Raw genomic sequence first — 22924 nt, 5'->3', positions numbered from 1 at the left:
CAAAAAATGGGACTGAAAGAGTTTTTGTGTTTAGAGAAAAAGTGCAAACATGCAGGAGGGGGTGGGAGGTGGGGGGTTGCATGTCGATTAGCCAGTCTAATGAGACAGCGCTCTGAAATTAATCAGTTCCATGTGGAGCGCTCATGAGTGATTCTAGTCAACATAGGCAGCCATCTGTCTGGAGGCTAAACTGCTCATTTTAAACCGAACCAGCAAACCCATTGGGACGTGGTGGGGCAGAGAGAAAGGGGAGAAATGTAGCTCAGGGGGCATGGGGGCGGGGGCTCTGGGTTTTTCTGCGAATGCCGTGACGGAGATGATAGCTGTAATTGGAACCAGACTTTTTCATTTCTACATGCTCGGTTGCAGCCTTTCTCTTTCCCCGTTTCGTTACGATTTTCTCGCATACAGGGATTTCACAGTGTTACACGGAATTGGCATAATTAGTGTCGCCTAGCTTTTTTTTTTTCCTTTACAAGCAATTTCTACTCCCATTGCACGACGGCTTCCCATCTGGAAAAGGAAAACCTACTGTGTGGTTCATAGGAAGCTACCTCATCGGTTTAAAGGCTAGTCTGCGAAGTAGCAGAACATATGGAGCGCAAAGTATCCTGACATGCATGATCGCTTAACCTCACTCTTATAAGAGCTGCACAATGGCATCCAAAGCATAGGGACAATTATGCTCTAGCTGTCTCCTGGATATTCACTTGCGATCTTCTGATAAAGGAGAAAAAGCTAATAAAGGTACAAGTCTTGAGACTGGACTATGACCAGTGATTACTGTACTTATGGAGCTTTTTTTTTACATTTAGGAAGATTTTCAAACTAAAATATATTTCAAAGTCAAATATCTTACTTTATACTCAACTACATTTTGCAAAATCAGTCGTTCCTTTTTATTTATGAGTGAATTCAAACACACAGAAAGCCACCAATCAGGGAAGAGCTCGCGCTCTGTTTCGAACTCGTTCTGATTGGCGCTTGGTGTATCTACTTATCACCGACATACAGTTCAGCATCAGCAAGCAGAACATTTAGAGAGGAATAAATGATGGAAGAAACTCCAGACTCTAACGTGGCCTTAGTTGTGAAATTTTTTGAGGAAGGTTTTGGGCTCATGATAATTTGAATAGATATCAATCAGTGTCATTAATATCATTTATTAATAAATCGGTGTGTTAAGACTAACATGAGAGTCTTTTCACATAATCTGAGTTGATTAAGCAATGAGACAACAATGATAATAGAAACATTATAGTCATAATAAATCCTAGTGCTTTGGATACTTAAGTACATTTGAAGGCAAATACTTTTGTACTTTTACTCAAGTGAAAGTTTAAAGGGACACATTTTCTTTTACTGGACTCATATTTTACCTACTGCATCACTACTTTAACTCAATTACATGGTTTGTGTACTGACTGACAGCTTGGCTAATAAAATGTGTCACTCTTATATACCTCTCATCATTCTATAGTCCTCCTATGGTCTAGAATGATTTCTGAGGTATTTAATATGGAACACAGTTTGTCCTTCAGGATTAGGAAACAAATCTGTGTGAAGTCAGTTAGACCCGAGGGATCGGTAAGTATCTCATGCCACGTGTATTGTAGGAAACAATAATTCTGATATATATGACAATAAACCACCTGAGGCTTCATTACATTTGCTTGGAAAAATAATTTAATTCAGAGGTTAAGATGGTGGGGTGGGAATGTAAAAAAAATCTCCAAAAGATGGAATAATCTATAGGAAAATATATAAGGAAAGAAGAAAAGAAGTTTGAGGATGAAGCTGCGTAAAAAAAGCAAGAAAGGACCGAAATAAAGTATGTGAAGGAAGAAGTATTTAGAAAGCAAGTGAGTCAGAAGGCATGTCAAAAGCCAGAGTCAACATCTAGCCTTAGTGTAAAGAGGAAATAGCAGTCTTGTGTCTCCCTGCTGAGCTCTGGACTTCAACTCCCATGAGACTAAGACTCCTAGCGGTCCTTCTTCCCAGTACTAACAAGACCTGTTTTTGGATTCGTCCACAATCGCTCTCCTGAAACGCTCCCAAAATAAACTCAGGCGTTTGCTCTCCGCTTCACTGTTCCCATATCAGTCTATTACTAGTCAGTCTGGAATGTCCACATCGTCTCTCGAAAGATATACAGTGGACAATAATTCTATTTCCACAACCCCATAATCCCTCGTTCCGGCTTTGGGAAAGGGACCAATGAATTTTTTTCCTAACATCTGCTGCCAGAAACAGAATTTCATTGCCTCCCGTTCTGCAAGACACCCGTTTTCAGTGAATATTTATCATCACGTATTTACCCAGAAGCCCATGCGATCTCACCTGACTTTGCCTTATTGCACAAATAAAATCAATAATGTGAGCTGTAGTGAAAAAAGACCTTCCTGACAGATTGTGGATGACGAATGAGTGCAGGCGAATACGACTTCTCCATTACAATAATGGCGCGTTTCCTGTGTTTTTCTGAGAGGTGGGGGTCCAGAGGGTTTGGTCAGGAATAAAAGAGCTTTCTGCAGATGCCTACATACATTAACACCTGTTGGTGCCTCGCAGCAGATGTGAAGCTGAATCACACATACACGTTCCACGTGCCTGAGCTTGCAGAGGATGACCATAAGCCAAATGACTCATGTAGGCAGAGGAAGAGCTCTGCCAGATGTCAGACAGGTGTGTTTTGTATGTATGTATGTGTGTGCACTAAGATTGACATATATTTGGACAGATTTGGACTCACCTGTGTTGCTAACAGTCTCATTATGTCAAAAAGTGTCTCTGTTCGTGCCGTAACTACTCATTACGGCCATATTTGGCTGATGATGTAGTCAGAATTACAGGTCAGGGAGACCGTGTGTGATGTCTTACCTATACACCTGGAGCCATCGGCACTACTGACGAAGCCACGAGGACAGGTGCAGACATAGCTGCCGGCAGTGTTGGTGCATTCTCCACCGTCACAAACCCCAGGGATGGTGGAACATTCGTCCACATCTGTAAAAAAAATGAAATAATAATTGTAGCTGGAATTATAGAACTCTGGCACCTCGGTCAGTTTTTTTCTGGCTGTCTATTAGTCTTTTCAGGAATAACAGATCATTCTGGGCCAAATATCATGTAGCCTGGTAAGGGGTGGGTAATGGCTTTCAGAAATTGTACAGTGGGTTCAACTGTAAGTAGCCACAGTTAGAGATGAGACACGTTTAGAGCATTTTCAAGGACAATTCAAGGACAGTCATATCTATATCTATATATATCTATATCTATATATCTATATATCTATCTATCTATATATATATATATATATATATATATATATATATATATATATATATATATATAAATTGTGTTGTCCCCTTTTGCTGCTAAAACAGTCGTGACATATCGATTATTAACAGCATGAACTTTTCAGCAATTTTGAGCTACAGGAGCTCGTCTGTTGGACCAGCCTTCCCTCCCCATATACATGAATGAGCCTCGGGGGCCCATGACCCTGTGACCACTGTTCCTTCCTTGGAGCTTTTTTGATAGATTCTGACCACTGCAGACCAGGAACATGCCACAAGAGCTGCAGTTTTGGAGACGCTCTGACCCAGACGTCTAGACGTCACAATTTGTCAAACTCGCTCAAATCATTCCTCCCGCCCATTTTTCCTGCTTTTAACATCTTTTGTAATTTTGAGGACAAAAGGTTCACTTGCTGCCTAATAAATAAATCCACCCACAAACACAGTGTTCTTCACTTCACCGCTCATAATGTTGTGTGTGTGTGTGTGTGTGTGTGTGTGTGTGTGTGTGTGTGTGTGTGTGTGTGTGTGTGTGTGTCTTTAACCATGGGAATGTCTATAGGACAGAGGAGTTTGTAGTACAATTTATTTAATATGCAAAAAAGAGGCATTTTATATAAAATAGAACTGTAATGGACTAGAAAGCCTGATGTACCATTGCCTAACTCTGATCTTGGTGGTCTAACATTCTGGACAGAACTCTTTCTATACACCCGGCTTACTAAAAAGTGGCTAAGATGACCGGGACTGGATCCTCTGATCTCCATTCTTTACAGTTCTGCAGTATAATTGATGGACATTCAGGGGTTGAGGATGGGTTCACTTTTGGATCCTTTCAAGGTTTCTTCCTCATACCATCTCAGGCAGTTTTTCCTTGCCACAGTCGCCACAGGCTCACTCATTAGGGAAAAACTTACAACGATAACGAGTTACGTTTTCCAATTTAAAAGCGCTATAGAAATAAAAATAAAACAAATTCCCCTGACACACCAAGCAGACAAAATGAGGTCCAACCAAAGTTGAATGCTTCACTCTTTGTGTCAAATCAAGTTTATTTCTATTGCGTTTTTCATAACAGACATTGTCTCAAAGCAGCTTGACAGAATTTAACAGTTAAGGTAAATGATGTGTGTTTATCCCTGATGAGCAGCCGTGGCGACTGTGGAAAGGAAAAACTCCCTTAGATGTTATGAGGAAGAAACCTTGAGAAGAACCAGATTCAAAAGTGGATCCAATTCTCATTTGGGTGATATCAAGAGTGTGATTATAGTCTTTAAAACAATACAGAACACTGGAGAGTGAGAAATAATAATAAGAGAGTCGGTATCATAAAAAACACACACACACACATACGCCCAACAGACACTAGCAAGGTGTTGGCTGCTCTCCAGGCACTGCTCAGCCACAGCTTTTTTAATGAGCACTGATGAATTTGGTGTATCCAGGCCCTAAATAAGAATAATAGCTTAAGGAATAAAAGTGTATCCCAAAAGAACGTCATCCTAAAGCCTGTATACACAGCTGTCTAAGCTTGGTTGTAAAAAGGAAAAAAAAAAAAAAAAGGCAGCACTTGATTCCAGACTTCAATGACACTAGTAGATGGTTCATGGAGGCTGCTGAACCTGTGACATTCATTTCCAGGAAATCTTTTTTTTGTAATCCTTGTTGCTCTGAGTACATTAGATGATGTAAACCGGCAGATGCTTTGAGAGCTGCAGGTTTTGGATATGGGTTTTTCCCACTCCAAAATGGCAGCAGCTACAGGAGCAGCATCAGCAGAAAAGAACTGCCAGTTAGCATAACATTTGATGTGAATGGAAATGTGTGTGTGTGTGTGTGTGTGTGTGTGTGTGTGTGTGTGTGTGTGTGTGTTAGGAATATAAAGCAGCAAACAGCACTAGGTGGAAATGTACTGTATGTACTGTATATGTAGTTTGAGTTATGATTGATCCTGTCCATCCTCAGCATGTGTGCATGTCATGTCATGGTACTGTAAAAAGAGTGTGTGTGTGTGGCAAGCTAAAAAAAACCATAGACTCACTCTATTAGTGGTGGTTTAACAGGCATGATAAGAGACCAGCTAAAATAAATCAAACGTCCTGTGAACCGGCCCAGACTTTACACTGGCCAGACGAGAGGGTGTATACTAAGGGAAATGACTGCCACCTGAACAAATGTTCGACTGCTGTGTGTATCATTCTGAGAATGTGTATATATACACACGTTCTTCATATCTGATTAAAAACCGTACCGTGGAATTCTCGAATACGGCTAATGAGAATCAGAGTTATTGAGTTTTCTTGTTTTTGTTTAATTGTTCCTATAGAAGCGGCTCGTTCACAGGGACTTGTGTGGCTGCTGGACGTAACCTGAGACTAATAATAAAAAACGTAATGTTATTAAACAAAAAAATGTATAATTCCTTATAAGATCTATACAAAAATATCTCCATGTGTTCCACCATGGGAATGTCTTCAGGACAGATAAGTTTGTGGTGCAATTTCTTTAACTGTGTAACACCAATAGATAAAAATAGAACTGTAAGTGACAAGAAAGCCTGTTGTACCATTTACTAATAAGCATCAAATCGCAGTTGTTGGCAAATCGTTAGTGTATACCACGAATAAAATGCATTCGAATGTGCTGTTAAAGCAAACATCACGTCATGGTGGCATCACGTCATGGCATTATGGATTATTCCTAATATACATTCAACATGTCTGTGTGTTGCCTCGAAATCCTTATACACTACCATTTGTGTGCAACCTTTGTGGCCACGCCATTCCAGATGTAAGCGGCTCTTTGTTCAAGCGCTAACAGATGGCCCGTTGCCACAACCCTGTACTTACATTTCAAGAATGAGGGAATGAGGAAACAAGTGGGGGAAAAAACTGCTAATGCTGAAGTGAACAATATATCAGTTACTCCTTGCTGTAATCTTGGATTACGAATATCTCACCATTTTTGGTGTGATGAGTTCAACACCCTTAATAGTGTCTATAACATATAACTTTCTAGCTCCCACTGGAAACAAGACTATCTAGCTTAGAAACTGCCGTTTAAGCAGTAAATGGAGTAAAAGGTAGAAGCCGATGGCGCCTTAGGGTTCACATCTATGGAGTTCAGAGCTGTAATTAGCTCAGATTCTCCATGTAAAGGGGGCTCCTCTATGTGACACCAGCTAAGTTCTCAACTTTTGTCCATATAGTGTATTAGACAAGCTGATTTTCTCTCTCTCTCTCTCTCTCTCTCTCTCTCTCTTTCTCATTTCTCAAAGGCTGTGGTAAAATCTACCAGCTTCAACCCCCTCTCCTGAATCCACTTGCCTGCTTGTTTTCACTTCTCATTGTTTAAATTCCTCCCAATTAAGTCAACTCAAAGTAACATACCCCAGAGCGGAAACAGACACAGAGTGAGAAAAAGCCCCAAAGCCTCGAACATGTTGGCTAACGAGAAGACAAACAAGCCCGAAACACAGACCAGCGTTTATTTGTTTCTATCTGATCATGATAACAAGTGTTTCGACGGCGTGGCGAGCGTGCTTTGGTGAACAATGACGATAAGCAAACAACTTTAAAATGATTTCCGATTCTTCGAGCCGTGCACCAGAGATAATTATAATCGCTTCACTTTTCATCTCCGTATGTAACATAGAGACTTATCTTATAGTAGAATCTCTGCTAATAGAAGCCAAACTACATGATAATTGGATTCTGGGAGTCGAGCCACTTCTGCCATGAGCCATAAAACTTTAGCAGCTCCACCCTTCCACCTCAAAAAAAACCCAGTTCTCTTTCTGTGCGCTCATGCCACACTGTCGATACCCCGTTTATTTGAAAACTAAATTGTAGGGGCAATAGACTCACTACTCTGCCAGTTGCACCATTTTGCCCTTATGATTAAATCTAATAAAAAAATCCATGTATATTTCATGTGTAAAGAAAGAAAGAAAAAGAAAGGAAAGGTGTTTTATAGATGCCACATGTACATTACCACACAGTGAAATTCTTTCTTCATATATTATAGTGGTGTTAGGAAGCTGGGGTCAGCTATAATACAGTTGCTCCTCGTTAAGAGAGTTAAGAGCCTTGCTCAAGGGCCCGAGAGTGGCAGCTTGGTGATACCTGGGCTTGAAACTCCGAAACAGCTAATTAATCACTGAGCTGACTTTCTGGGATCTTCCTATTGGTTATGATGTGAAGATTCACCAGCGAATTACAGGACAGAAGGAAAGAAGGGGTAGCTAAGTAGTTATGACATTGATCTTCTGATTAGAAGATTCTGAAGATCAAATCCCAGCACCACCAAGCTGCCACTGCTGGGCCCCTGAGCAAGATGCTTAATCCTCAACTGTTGTATAAATGAGATAAAATGAAAGACGATCTAGATAAGAGCGCCTGGCGTAAATGTCATTTACCAGCATTTTGTGAATCAGTGCTGTTGCTGGTGTTATGTCTGAAAACACTATTCCAGTTCAGTGAAGTGCTGAGACCATCCACACAATCCAGTTAAATCTAGAACAAGTTGAACAATACTTAAAGATTCTATATAAAATCCTACAACAAATGTGCTGTTGTTCAGAAAGAACGCTTTTAACCACCCAAAGAACCACTCAGGAACCCCCTTAGACCCCCATGGAACTGTTGATAATTAATAGAGAATGTTCATTAATCCACACTATATAGACAAACGTATTGGGACACCTGATTTCTCCCGTCATATGTGGTTATTCTCCAATATGTTAACATAGAGTTGGAGGCACACAATTGTATAGGATGTGTTTGGATGCGGTAGCATGTAATATTTCCTTCACTTTAAGTAGGAGATGCAAACCTGTTCCAGCATGATGGTGCATCAATCCATGAAGATATGCATACATGTACATGGGCTGGACTGAAAGAACTCATGCTATAAAGCTCTGACCTTGATCTCAGTGAACACTTTTGGAATGAATGGAACGCTGTCAGAACCCCAGGCCTCCTCACCTCACCTACATCACTACCTGACCTTACTAACACCCTTTTTGGCTGAATGATCACAAAATCTAGTGGAACACTTTTCAGAATAGTGGAGGTTATTATAAGAGTAAACAGGCACAAATCACAGGATGTAAAAAAGACCGCATATGAATACTGTGGTCTACATACTTTTGTCCCTATAGTGTATTTGAATAGTTCTAGACGTTAAGCCAATACGTTTGAGAAATGACATTTCTGCAGGGTTCTGACAACTTGATCTGATTATCCAATTCAATAAAGTGTAAAAGGTTAACGAAACCAATTGATAGATGGGACACCTGTATTTTAAGATTTATTTCAGTCATTTACCTTCACATTTCTGGTTGGTCTCACTCTGCCGATGGCCTGCAGGACATTTACACTCGTACGAACCCACAGTGTTGATACAGTTCCCTCCTGCACAGAGACCTGGAATGGCCTGGCATTCGTCCACATCTGGAGACAGAAAAAAAGAAGCTTAGCATGCTGCACATTCTTTAAACATTTCTGACTCATTCGGAAAATAAAAACGTCATCACGTGTTACGTCGAAAATATCGGGTTTTATTCGGTGCCGGTTAACAACCTGCCATCAGGCTATTGCAGTAAATTTACTAACAGGTTCTAACTTACAGTTGAATTCTTTCATTTAAGTGTTTTCTTAGCCAGGCGACCCACTGTAGCCAAAACAAGATGTCCCTCTTTTCAAACAAGAGGTGATTTCTTTTTTAAAACCCAACAAACTGAGAGGAAAAAGGTTGAAAATCCTGGCACCAGTGCATTCTGCTAAGAGTTGAACACATTCTCTTCTGTGAGATAGAACCTCTTTCCGGAGTGGTGACCTGATCTATGCGGATCTACTCCTCCACTTTCATACTTCCTCCTCCTCCTCCATAGGAATTCTCAAGTGACATGACCACAAATCTCCACGAGCACACTCCAAAATCTAGTGGAACATCTACCCAGAAGAATGGAGGTTATTCTAAAAGCAAATGTGAAATGGGATGTTCAAAGAAACATATGAATTTGATGCTCAGGTATCCACAACCTTTTGTCCATATAGTGTAGTCATTTATACAATTATCTATATATGTTATTTATGATACCATGTTCTTGGTGCTCAAAGTAAGTTTCTTGCAACTCTCATGCATGCATCAGAAAAATAAGTGTTTCCTTTTCTTTTCCTGACCACTGAAAGACCTACACAGGGTTGGTAGGTCAGTGGTTAAGGCTTTGGGCTTTGGCTTGGGACATCACAAGTTCAAATCCCAGCACCGACATACTGCTGCTGCTGGGACCCTGAGCAAGACTTGCAATCATATTTCTTGCCCGAAGAATCGTATTGATCTTATTGAGATTGTGTCTTCTGAAACTTTATTTTATCTGTAATAACTGGTTTTAAGGTTGAAAACGAGGAAAAAATAGAGGAAAAAACCTTTAGAGGAACCAGACTCAAGGGGGAACCCATCCTCACCGGGTTGGCACAGAAGGTCCATTCAATATAGGTTCATTATTGTTCAGGTGAAGTGATGGGTGCACATTTAGTCAACATTTGCTCTTATAAAAAGCTCCACTATTCTGAGAAGATGTTCCACTCGATTTTTCAAAGATTTGTGCTCATTCACAAGTAGTAAAATCTTTAGTAAAATCAGGTACTGATGTAGGTGAAGTGGACTACAGAGGAGGAGGCAGTATGAGAGTGGAGGAACGGCTCTCCAGCAGGCCATTAGTGAAGTCAGGTAGTGAAGTAGGCGAGGTGAGGTGACCTACCTACACTATATGGACAAGTTTGTTGGACACCTGACCATAAGATTGCATGTGGTTTTTGAACATCTCGCTCTACATTTAGTCTCCATTTGCTGGTATAATAACCTCCATGTTCTCCATGGAAGATGTTTTACTAGATTTTTACAAGATTGATGGAGATTCGTAGAGCTAAAAGGATGTTAAAGTCAGTAAAATCAGGTATTGATGTAGTGGTACTTGACTGACATCTATCTCTATTCTCTATTGTAAAAAGGACTACAGTCTGGTTTCAATCAAACACATATCTCATCAGGTTTTGAACACTGAGTCAAAATGGTTTAAGGAGTGCCAAGTGCCCAACAAAAAGCACCCAAGCCTGATGTACACATGTGTATGTGTGTGTGTGTGTGTGTGTGTGTGTGTGTGTGTGTGTGTGTGTGTGTGTGTGCACTCTTTGTATTCAGGCCAGGTATAAGAGCTGTCTCCAAGGTCTGATATTCAGGCATTGGGGTATTTGAGTTTAAAAAAGAAGCCAGTGGAATTTCACCGACTTAAAAACTTTTTTTTCTCCAAGTCATTGAGAGAAGACCTCACAGAGTCTTCGAGCATTTTTATGAAGTCTGCAAGGCAGTCAGGGAAACTGGTAAAAGAACAGCCAAATCGCTGATGTGGAAATAAGCTCAGAGGCAAGGTGAGTCTCTCTCTGAGCTAAAGGAACAGCCAGATTATCTTTTTGTTTGATCACTTCATTCCGCTCCAATCCCTTACATTTGCAAACGTGGGTTTTCATTGTGTCGTTTACTTTGGCGCTCATGGCCCCAGGACAACATTCCAACATGTCCTCTTTTAAAGATGCATCACCATCAGGTAATTACAAAAAAACCCATAGCCTTAGGGTCCACGTGGAGATCATCTGGAGACAACCATCTGATGAGGAATCCAGGTTTAGACAGGACCATCATTATGCAGTCTGGTCATTAGGTCGGTCTCATCCACTTTCAGTCAGACATTCCTGTTCCCATGAAGGACCTGAAGGCTTCATGGTGTGACCTGTTCCTCGTTTTTTTTGTAATCTGAAATATCAATGCCCAAAAAAAACCAGCAGTCAGTGGCTGGAGACAACCATCTGACAGGCATTCCAGTTTTAGACTCGACCTGCTAAGTCCTTGTGACAGAACTGATTGCATCATTATGCAGTCTGGTCATTAGTTCGGTCTCAGACACCTTTTCCAGACTTTTGTGTTCCAATGCAGGACCTGAAGTCTTCATGGTATGTCCTGTTTCTCATATTGTGAACTGAAATATTAATGATTAAAATGGCACTAAAGAAATATGAAACTGAAGCTTGAGTTGAGTTTTCTAATATACATATATTCTCATTTCACATAGAGCTCATATACAGTCTAATATGATAAAGCTGTAAATAAAGCCATTTAAATATCTGAGAGATTCTTTACAGGTATATTCTGGTCTCATTTCTTCTTTACATTAATTTTTGATTGTTTTTTAGTGCATCGAAGTTGCGCTGTATTTCGAGCACGCCGATTTGATTGGATTTTTCCGTGAAATGTACACAAGAAATGTAAATCCTGTCTGCACTTACTTATGTTATTTATTAGGTTTATTGAGCCGAAATAATATTTTGTGTATATATACACCAAAAGTTTGGACACACCTTCTCGTTCAAAGAGTTTTCTTTATTTTCATGACTATGAAAATTGTAGAGTCACACTGAAGGCATCAAGGGCTATTTGACCAAGAAGGAGAGTGATGGGGTGCTGCGCCAGATGACCTGGCCTCCACAGTCACCGGACCTGAACCCAATCGAGATGGTTTGGGGTGAGCTGGACCGCAGAGTGAAGGCAAAAGGGCCAACAAGTGCCAAGCATCTCTCGGGGAACTCCTTCAAGACTGTTGGAAGACCATTTCAGGTGACTACCTCTTGAAGCTCATCAAGAGAATGCCAAGAGTGTGCAAAGCAGTAATCAAAGCAGAAGGTGGCTACTTTGAAGAACCTAGAATATGACATTTTTCAGTTGTTTCACACTTTTTTGTTATGTATATAATTCCATATATAATTCCACATGTGTTAATTCATAGTTTTGATGCCTTCAGTGTGAATCTACAATTTTCATAGTCATGAAAATAAAGAAAACTCTTTGAATGAGAAGGTGTGTCCACTTTTGGTCTGTACTGTATATATATATATATATATATATATATATATATATATATATATATATATATATATATATATATGTATGTGACTTGACTTTGTTCTGCTGTAACCACTTTGCCCCATATTGAACACACTCGCTGCTTAGCGTACCACTGCTTTATCAACGTAGGTGACTGCAGGGCTCAGTGAGATATCTGAGATAGTGCTGAGGAGGACAAGACCAGATTACTTGCTCTGGAATGTAGACAGAGCGGAGGTGAAGCTCAGTTCACATTTCTTTGTGTGATTCAATCTCAGACTGAGTTATAAAGTGGCATATGGCTTGTCATTGGCTGCTGAAAGAATGAAGCTGTCACATACATTGCATAATCGCGCTCATGAGAACGCGCTCGTGTGGTGATACAGCTGCTATCGGTCCACACAAAAAAAACTGTTGTTGCAGTAATTTCTGTCAGCTGAAACGGCATGAGATAAGGTATAAGCAGCTGTTTCGGGGGTTAATAAATTGAATAACGTGACCACAATAGTCACATTTAAATTATCGCGTATCACAAGTGATACTGTGAAAACATATGACTCAAATAATAGCGGACTGCCAACTTAGCAGCAATTTTCATAGCTTTAACCTGTTGACAAGGGCTGAGTCATGTGTACTATTGTGCTTGGATTCCTCAGTGATAACTCCTTTCGGCTTCTCCCATTAGGGGGCGCCTCAGCGGATCATTCGTCTCCATACCCCCCTGTCCTCTACATCTGCCTCTTTCACCCCAACTACCTTCATGTCTTCCCTCACCACATCCATAAACCTCCTCCTTGGTCTTCCTCTTTTCCTTCTTCCTGGTGGCTTCAGCCTCAGCATTCTCCCACCGATATACCCCATGTCCCTCCTCTGCACATGTCCAAACCATCTCAATCTCGCCTCCCACACCTTGTCCTTAAAACGTCCTACATGCGCTGTCCCTCTAATAAACTCATTTCTAATCCTGTCCATCGTCGTCACTCCCTACAAAACCTCAACATCTTCAGCTCTGCTATCTCCAGCTCCACCTCCTGTCTTTTACTCAATGCCTCTGTCTCTAATCCATACAACATCTCAGGTCTCACCACAGTCCTATAAACTTTTTCTTTCATTCTCACAGATACTCTTCTATCACAAAGCAATCCTGCTATCACTCTTCTCCACCCACTTCACCCTGCCTGCACTCTTTTCTTTACTTCTCGAACAAACTCTCTATTCCTCAGCGATAACTATCGTTGGCTAAAAACGTTAATATCTGACTCCTTACTGGGTCTGGGTCCTCTCAAGATTTGTTTCTCATATCGTCTCAATTAGGTTTTTTGTCCAGTCACCACTAAAATACACCAATCAGGCAACTTTATTACCACCTGCCTAATATTGTGTTGGGCCCCCTTTTGCCTGTCGACCCATCGAGCATTAACAGCATGAACTTCTTCAGCAGTTTGAGCTACAGGAGCTCGTCTGTTGGATCGGACCACACAGCTTAGCCTTCGCTCCCCATGTGCATCAATGAGCCTCGACTCATGTCGCGGTTCACCTGTCACCGGTTCACCACTGTTCCTTCCATGGAGCACTTTTAATAGATACTGACCAATGCAGACCAGAAACATCCCACAAGAGCTGCAGTTTTGGAGATGCTCTGACCCAGACTCGCTCAAATCTTTACCCATTTTTCCTGCATCTGACATCAACTTTGAGAACAAAATGTTGACCTGCTGCCTAATAAATATATCCATCCACTAACAGGTGCCATGATGAAGAGATAATCAGTGTTCTTCACTTCACTGCTCATAATGTTATAATGTCATAGTGTTATGTCTGATCTTTGTATAAATGTATAGGATTTATTTATGACCCTCAAACAGGTACAGTTGTATCTCGGTACTGTGGAACTCATAAAAATCGCTACCTGTTATACTCGTTATGACAACCGGAAAATTTTTTGCCACTCATCGCATACTCAGAGCTCGACGTGACTCTTGCGATGAAACTCATTCGGTCTCACGGTAAACAGTGCGATGAAGTGCCTTCCAAAGCGTCCTCTTTTGTGCTTTCTGTGCATTTTAAGCCTAAAGCATGGGTCCTAAAGTGGTTAAAAATACTAAGAATCCAAGAAGTCTGGAAAGGAGAGCTATATTTTTTTATACAGATGGAGAAAAGAAAAAGAAAAAAGTGTGAACCTTTACAACCACTTGAATATGAAGTGAAATGGTATTTTATATACAGAGCCTGATTACAGGATTGATTTGTATGCATAAAAAAAACAATATTGTACCATTTGGAATGTAAAACTTAAAATTTCGAGGAACCTTTTTGCATTTCCTTTATTCCTTATACAGTAATGCATAAAAAAACAAAAAATACTTGGTCGAGTACCAAGGTATTACTGTATAATCTGTATGTCCACAGGTTTGGTTGAAAAAATGCTATCCAAATAAAATTCTAATAAATTTAATTAGAGGAGTAAAAATTGGCAGCAGTTCACAAACAATGGGAATGCTAGTAGCTTTTGAAAGCTTCTGTGGCACGGGGAAAGCTGGCAGGAAATTGGAAATTGGCTATTTTAATTAGGTTAAAAAAAAAGTTTTAAACTTGAACCTCAAGTCCAGGAGTATTTCGATGAATGCATGAAAAAAAGGCTTAGTTAGTGACTCGAGTTTTCTGAACACAAAACAGCTCAACTCCTGTAGCACATTCTCCATCATGGCCTGCTGAGGCATGTTGAGGCCAAAACATGCATTTATGTAAATGATTTGGCTGAAGGCAACTCATGAAGGAAACGAAGAACTTTTACAGATGTAGATTCGCCCTCTCTTGTGGGACGTTTTCCAAAAACCACTAGAAACACAGAACTTTTGAGGGCGAGTAGACAATAATTTAGTTTATTCTCCGTTTTTGAGGCTCCATGGCTCCAGACTAAATCAGTATGTTGGGACCATGAAAGAAAACAACCATTTCAAATGAGCATCTAGTTTCTAGCTGTAAAATAATCACAAATGGGTAAGAATAAAAATGTCAGTGTTAGTAGTAGCAGGTTAATTGCAAATAAAAATGATTTTATATAGCTTCATTTGCACCAATCATATGCAACTTCTGCATTGATCTTTTCTGAGGAAATTAAATGCAGTGCACTGTTAAAAGTCATAATGCACAATGCATGGTCTTGCATTTTACAGCGAGACACCGTTACTTTTCAAACCAGCCTGCTTTTAAATCTGGATGGAGTTCTCCTCAATTGGAAACCATTCACTGCTGCTGAGGAAGGTTCTACCTGATCAGCCTAAAAGATTCATGAGGTTACGGTGGAGGAGAACTCAGAAACCATGACGATTGAGTTGGGCTGTAATTCATATAAACAGATTTTTGAACTTTTAAAACTTTGGCCTACAATTTGAATTTGAATTCTCAAGGGTCCATCAGTGAAGAGTTAAAACCTCAACTGTTATAGAACTATATGGAATGAATGGACATTCGGTGTCACCTAAATGAGGATGGGTTCTTTATAATGTCTCATTGTCTCATAATGTTTCTGCTTGCCACTCTCGCTATGGGCTCGCTCATTAGAAATAAATATATAAATATATATTATAGCAACTTATAAATGTATACAGATGGTCCCTGATTTTTCGATCTTACAATATTGATAGCAGTACGATAAAATATTTAAAGTTTCATGCGGCAGGCAAACGTGGCAGCCTCCACTCGCGAACCCACGTACAGGTGACGTATGCACACACATATATATTTGCATATATATTCATATATATAACGTATTCGCATTTTATTCCATTTTGAAAAGGCACCATAAAAACAAAAATCGAATTAAATCTATTTTCCGAGTTTATCAAAATGTACCAAATGTATAAAGGACAATCCCTAAAAGGCTTCACATGCACAAGAGGAAATGCAACAGCTAAGATAGTATTTTTTTAAGCGTTAAACAAGCTCGGCACATATTGCCCCGTGTGGCTTTCACGTGTAAATGGTGTAGGCAGTGTGTGAAACCTCTGACCTTGGCAGGCACCACTGCGGATGTTGGGGATGAACCCTCGGCGGCATGGGTGTGGCTGGGCAGGGCACATCTCGCAAGGATGACCCCAAGCTCGGCCAATGGTGGCGCAGCACAGCGTCTTGGTGCACACGATGCCACTCAGTTGACCCTGGCACATCTGGTTGCTGACCTGTGTGAAGCATGGGCCGGTCCTGTAATCTGAAAAAGACAAGTAGGAGAAGAGTTAAAAGCTTTAAATAACACGGATTAACTAATTTTGCAGCACCTGAACACATTTTTTTGCACATTTGCATTCCAGACTTTCTCCCCTTCTGGTATATGGCATCTTACATTGCATTCATGGCATTTGGCAGATGCTCGACTTACAATTATCTCATTCTTACAACTTAGAAGTTGGGGGGATCTTGCTCAAAGGCCCAGCAGTGGCAGCTTGGTGGTGCTGGGATTTGAACTCATGACCCTCTGTTTAGAACCCACCTCTCAATATAATAACTTTTCTTTTTCTTGCAAGACTTTTCACTAGATTTTGGAACGTTGCTGTAAGAATTTGCACATTCAGCCACAAGGGTGTTTGTAAAATCATACACTGATGTTGGGCAATGAGGTCTGGGGTGCAGTCAGTGTTCCAGTTTGTTCCAAAGGTGTTTAATAGGGTTGATGCCAGAGCTCTGTGCAAGCCTCTCGAGGTCTTCCATTCCAGGCTTGGGAAAACATATCTTTATGGAGCTGGCTGTCACTGTGGAACTGGTTTGGGTCACTTACACAAACTGTAAAGCTACACCATACAAGGACATGCTGTACAACTGTGTGCTTCCAAAATGGTGGCAACAGTTTGAAGAAAGCCTGCAAGTGACTGTGATGGCAGATGGACACGGAATTGTCACTATATATTGTAAATGAAAAATATAATAATCTCTAATCTTCTACTTCTTTTAGCTGGATCATTCGTCCCCATCACCCCCAGCTCCTCCAAAATGAACATTATAAAACTTTCTTGATCCATAGCAAAAAATTTTTTTCCCAAATATATCAGAGAAATCAATAATATAAAACACTTCTAGAGATATGTGGAAGTACATTATTTCTCGGAAAAAGTTCAATACATTTTCAGTGATCGTATGTAGGGAGAAGCTTGGAAACTTGTGATGTGAGGGAAAGCACTTCCATTCCACAAAGGAAAGAGAAAGTAGGTCAGGGAGAAAAGAGAAACTTGAGAAACCTACCTAAAACCACTCCCCAGTCCCTATCCCCCTACTTGTCCCCTTGTGTCTCCTTTCCCTTCCTGTCTTCTCTTGTGTGCACCCTTGACCTAACAATCCTGCCTGGACGATTTAAGTGCAGGAATGTGAGTTCTTCTCAAGCTGGAGTGACCTGCTGGGTGCATCCTATTTACATCTGGATCCAATTAATAATGCCTGCTTGTGACTATTGGAGCACTAAGCGACAGCAAGAGGAATCTGTCCATATCCTTCTGTCAATTTTTCAGTTCTTTTCTCCTCCAAGACTGCAGCTTTTATTTATTTACATGAAATCAGGGGTGAAATCTTTAGGCTAGGTTGACAGCATCAAAGTGATTCCTTGCTCAGGTTTAAGGCTCTTGGTAATGGTCCAGAATGGAGTGTTTACAATTATTTACACAAAGGGGATAATTAAACCATGTGCTACTTTGGAATAAGAATCTTTCGTGAAGGAATCTGAGATGTGGATAGGACCTGCTGTAATCTGCTACTCATCGATTCCTTTGATCTGCTGAAAAAAAGGAACGCTGCAGAGATCCAAAGCCAAAAATCACCACTCGAAACATGCCGGCCAAGTTCAGCGGTTCTGTCTGTGTGTGTTTAAGAAAAACTGAAGAATACCTCAGCAAAGCGTCGTGATGCCAAACTAAAGACTGAAGCCCAGCAGCTTGTTTTAACAGTCCGCACTGCAAAACTGAACAGAGAAGTGAAACCCGACCAGCTTGCTAAGAAGTCGCCTTGAAAATAAATGATGCAGAGACCAAATTCCCAGAAACACCTCAAAACCCAGACAGATTAGAGAAGGGGACCTACACAAGGGTGACGCAGACAACATTCGGAAGCAATTTTGACTGATTACAGTTCGAGCAGCGTGATTGATCAAAACCGTTCGCGTCCCATTTTTCCATTTAGTCACTACACTCATTTCTTGCCAGATGATTCTCAGAGGACGTCCATAGTTCAGAGAAAGGCGTATTGTTTCGCATGAGTTTGAAAGGCCAAAAAAATACAATGTCTGAAGCTCTTGAACTAATGTATGGAATTTACATTGGTAAAGAGGCCAAGATAAGGGGATCAGTATACAGTTTGATCTTATTCTGGGAATTTCAGTTCATTGTACCCTAAAGGGTCTTGGCCTACCTTCATCATTGACAATGTTAATGGGCCAAATGTGATAAGCTGTCATGAAAGAGTGCAGATAAATGAGAAATTGGCTCAGTGTAGGAATGATGTCTAATCTGGTCTGGAACGCTTAAGCCTTGGGGCCCAGTCTAGCTCTACAATTAATACTGAGGGAGTCTTAACTCCTGCCAAAAAAACATGCTCTCTAGTTTTACGACTAGAGCGTTCTGCAATTTGACTAAAACCTACTGCTGACTGGTTCGGAATCTGAGGAGAATGTTTTTATTTACCCACAGTGGCCTCTAATGGCTTGTTTGTCAAAATACTTAATTAGAGTTGTCTCAAACGCCCAAAATCAACATTAATAGCCTGGAATGCTAAGGATTTCTTTTAGAACAGTTTTGTTATACCTCATCCTATACAACTGTGTGCCTCCAGCTTTGTGGTAACAGTTTGGAGATGAACCACATATGGCAGGAAAAGTCAGGTGTCCCAAAACCTTTTTTCCATAGAGTGTACTTAAGTATCCAAAGTGCTATGATTTATTACAACCATAATGTTCCTATTATGATTTTTGTCACAATACTCATGCTTAATCAATGTAATCAATGATATTCATCAGTAAAACACTGATTGATATCTATTTTAATTATCATGAGCCCAAAACCTTCGTTTCAACTACTTACAACTAAAATTGCGCAAATGAGGCCATGATGTTGTTACAAATGTTGTGTCTTGACCGGTTATATTTTTATCCACTCAAATAAAAAGAAACGACAGATTTCGTGAAACGTGGTTGAGTAAAAAGTAAGATACTATATAAGTTAAAGTAAAAGTAATCAATAAAAGTACAGATACGCAAAAAAGCTACTTGAGTACGGTAACAAATTACATTTATTTCGTTACTGTCCACCAGTGGAGGTGGGCGACACATTTGGACAGTTTGGTTTCAGTATGTAACCTTTTTGAACTGCCTCATCCCCCACAATCTGAAATCCCTTTCAGCTCTATGGAAGCATGTTCACTATGAGTCCCAAAACATAGTTCCAGAGCCTAATATGTAGTGGTGATGAGAGACAAAAATAACAAAAGTGCCAGGAATTGTGCAACATCTCTGGAGCAACATTCTGAAGGACGGCATTTGATTCGAATTGATCAATTCAGCACTCAATAAACTATTGTCCTAAGGTGATAAAGTACTGGATAGTCCATATTTATTGGAATTCTAATGTAGGCAAAAACAGCCAAAAATTCTTGAGGAACAGAATGTTAACTCCATATGGGAGAAGAATGGATCCATTCACACAGGCTTGCAAAAGAGGCCCCTTTTGAAAAACAGGGAAATATTAGAGGCTCGATCCTTTCCCGTCAGGATTGTAACTTTTTCTGTACGGGTCAGTGTATGGTTTTACAGCCACCTGATTTACAGGACAACTAAGCAGGAGAGTCAATCTCGTCTCGTCCACTTGCCGAGCTCGAGCGTTGAATGGCCAGCAGCATCGTTCTCTCCCCCTGTACTTCTGTTTCAACTTCAGCTCACACTCCTGCATTCCAGTGGTTAGTTAGTCATTATGGATATCTTCAGATTTGGTAAACCACAAGCTGACAATAAAGGCTTCTGCAGGGGGTCTGTGAAATTCCTCTCTGTTCCAAATAACTCTCTCCAGCAGTGAGTGATCATGTTTTCCTCAAGCGAAGAAGTACTCGGCTGCTGAATGAACAGGCAGTATTCATCAGCGGGGTCGATGTCAATGGTAAATAGTAAATGCAGAGCAAACATGCATCAATGAAGAAAATTAATGAACTCCGAGCTCGTAAAACTCTTCGTAACCTTAACCCATTGTGCTCTTCTCATAAAAGCGAATAGATAGCGAACCCAGCTGATTTTTCAGGGATTGTTCTTCAGATGGCCAGTCTTTCCAAGAAAATTCCAGCTCTAGTATTAAACTAGATGTAGGAGCTTTAACAGTGGTGGACGGTAATGAAGTCAACATAATTCGTTACTGTATTTAAGTAGCTTTTTCACGTGTCGTTAATTTACTGAAGTATTTCCATTTGGGGAGACTTTTACTTTAACTTCGCTACATTTCAAAAGTCGAATATCTCACTTTTTACTGTACTCGTTTCACAAAATCAGTCGTTTCTCTGGTCAAACACGCAGCATTCCACAAATCAGGGTAGAGCGCAACATACAGTTCAGCGTCAGTTCAACTCGACCTCAAACTCGAACTCGCCTCAACACTCAACACTCATTTAGTGACAATCACACTGGGACATTCATATCTATCTTACATAAGAGTCTTGTGACATAAATGATAATAGGAAAATTGATAATAATAAATCATGGAATTTTGGATACTTAAGTACATTTGAAAGCAAACACTTTTGTACGTTTACTCAAGTGGAAGTTTGAGTAAACTTTCACTTCCCTCACTTTCCATTGCCTCAACAGTGACATGATCTCAATGAACCTGCTAACCCCCTTAAATGTGTGCTTTACCCATGCTGTAAAGGGATGGACCACGGCCAAGAATCCCAGATCAGGACAGTGGCCACATGGGCAAGTGTCCCAAGTTTTTCTAATGGATGGCGTTCTCCTTTTGGGCGGTGGCCAACATCGAGCAGAACAGTCACTCGTTCACGTGAAAGAATTGAGAGTGGAGAAACCAATAATGCAAAATGGAAAGCGCGGCTCGGAGACGACATTTTCAATTCATGCGCAGCATTTTGAATAGAAGCGTAGTCTGTGTTAAGCCATATTACCGGAGGGCACTGTGTAACGAAAATCTTCAAATCCTCATTAAATAAGCAATGCATTTTACGAGATTGGGACTATATATAAATATATATCCTGGAATTTTGTGTAAACACTTCATATCCGTGCTGACAGATGAGTGTTAACAGCTCCCTCCAGACATGAGGCAAGAGCTATAAATGAGCTGTGTGGGGTTCAAGATACAGTCAGGAGGCTAGGAGTACCTGCAGGGTGCCATAACCAGGGAAAGAAGGGGAGGGGGAAAGAAGGAGAGAGTATGAGACTAAGGAAAAGAGAAAGCGAGAGAGCATTGGCCTAGGTGGTAGGTGAGTCCAATGACCACCAATCCCAGACTGTTTGTGCTGGCTTTGCTTTGTGTACACAGCTGGCAACTTCATTTTTGCTTCCTCCCTCTCTCTCTCCATCTCTCTCTCTCCCTCTCTCTCTCCATCTCTCTCTTTCTCTCTGCAACTGCTTACTCTACTTCTTGTTCAATCTCCAAAATAGAAATGAGCACCGTTCTCTTTCTGGACATCTCCTTATTTATTTCCAGATGCTCTGCCTATCTCCCCCAATGTGTTTTTCAAGAAAATGCCTTGCAGAGAAATAGACACGATTAGGATGGAGTTGATGAAGCGTGATGTGTCTGTCAAAATATGGACCTGTCCTGAGCTACCCAATACAGATTCACAGAGCCTACTCCCATAATTCCCATGGTCTGTTCATCTGAAGTGTTTATTAATGCTTTGGTATATTCTTGTTCTTTTTTCAGAGCTGCAGGTGGCGCTTAACCTCAGTCTGTCCACCAAGCATGGGGGAGCAAGCTCTCTTTCCCACATACAAGGTGGTATCGAATCGTTTCGAGACTCGTTTTGTAACAGGTGGTAGCACAGGGCTGCATGCACAGTCGCAGTGAGCACCGACCTTCATAAGACATTGTCCATTGTACATCGGGAGCCGTGCAATTTGTGCTATTCTGACCACGTCTGCTATTCTGACCACATGCGCACCCTGTCACCCACCCTACTCGCCATATTTGGCTCCTGCGGACTTCGCACTCTTATGGAAAATGAAGATCCAGCTTAAACGTCATCGTTTTGACACCCTTTGCAGAGATCCAGGACTTCCAAGGCACATTTCAGAAGTGGCAGGAGTGTTCGGAGCGCTGTATTGCTGTGCAAGGGGAATATGTTCATGGTGATAGTGGGTAAACCTAGATCAATAAAGTACTTACTAGTAAACAGAGCTAGACTTGAAACTTTCTTGATACCACCTCGTAAATGACGGCTTCTATGAATTCTCGGTTTGACATTTGTACAGCGAATGTCAAATCCCTGACCAAAAATTAACCACAATGTAGCATAACATTTTATTCCTAGCATACCGCAGTGTGTTAATGTGTGTTTTCATAAAACAGTTAAAGGTACACCGCGGTATTAACATCTGGTGAAATGAATCCAGATTGTGTTTCTGTTTTGCTGGTGAATAAAAATCTGCCCCGATAAACACTGCACTCGATGAGTAAAGCATCACTGGCCAGGTTTGAGAGACAGAACAA

The 22924-nt window shown here is 40.7% G+C and overlaps 1 protein-coding gene across 1 annotated transcript in view; it reads right to left on the bottom strand.

Annotated features, from left to right (window-relative positions):
- The window catches only part of fbn2b (fibrillin 2b), an 89852-nt gene that overhangs the window by 45834 nt on the left and 21094 nt on the right, over positions 1-22924 (bottom strand). Inside the window, exons 7-9 of the mRNA XM_046857615.1 lie at positions 16252-16449; positions 8627-8752; positions 2881-3006 (exon numbers count right to left, since the gene is read on the bottom strand). Of these exons, the coding sequence (XP_046713571.1) occupies positions 2881-3006; positions 8627-8752; positions 16252-16449 (450 nt within the window). The remainder of the gene's footprint in view (positions 1-2880; positions 3007-8626; positions 8753-16251; positions 16450-22924) is intronic.

Source organism: Silurus meridionalis, chromosome 9, assembly GCF_014805685.1.
Source record: "Silurus meridionalis isolate SWU-2019-XX chromosome 9, ASM1480568v1, whole genome shotgun sequence".
In the NCBI taxonomy this organism is placed as follows: Eukaryota; Metazoa; Chordata; class Actinopteri; order Siluriformes; family Siluridae; genus Silurus; species Silurus meridionalis.
Note: the sequence above shows the minus strand (reverse complement) of the source record. Positions and strands in the feature narration are given on the sequence as shown.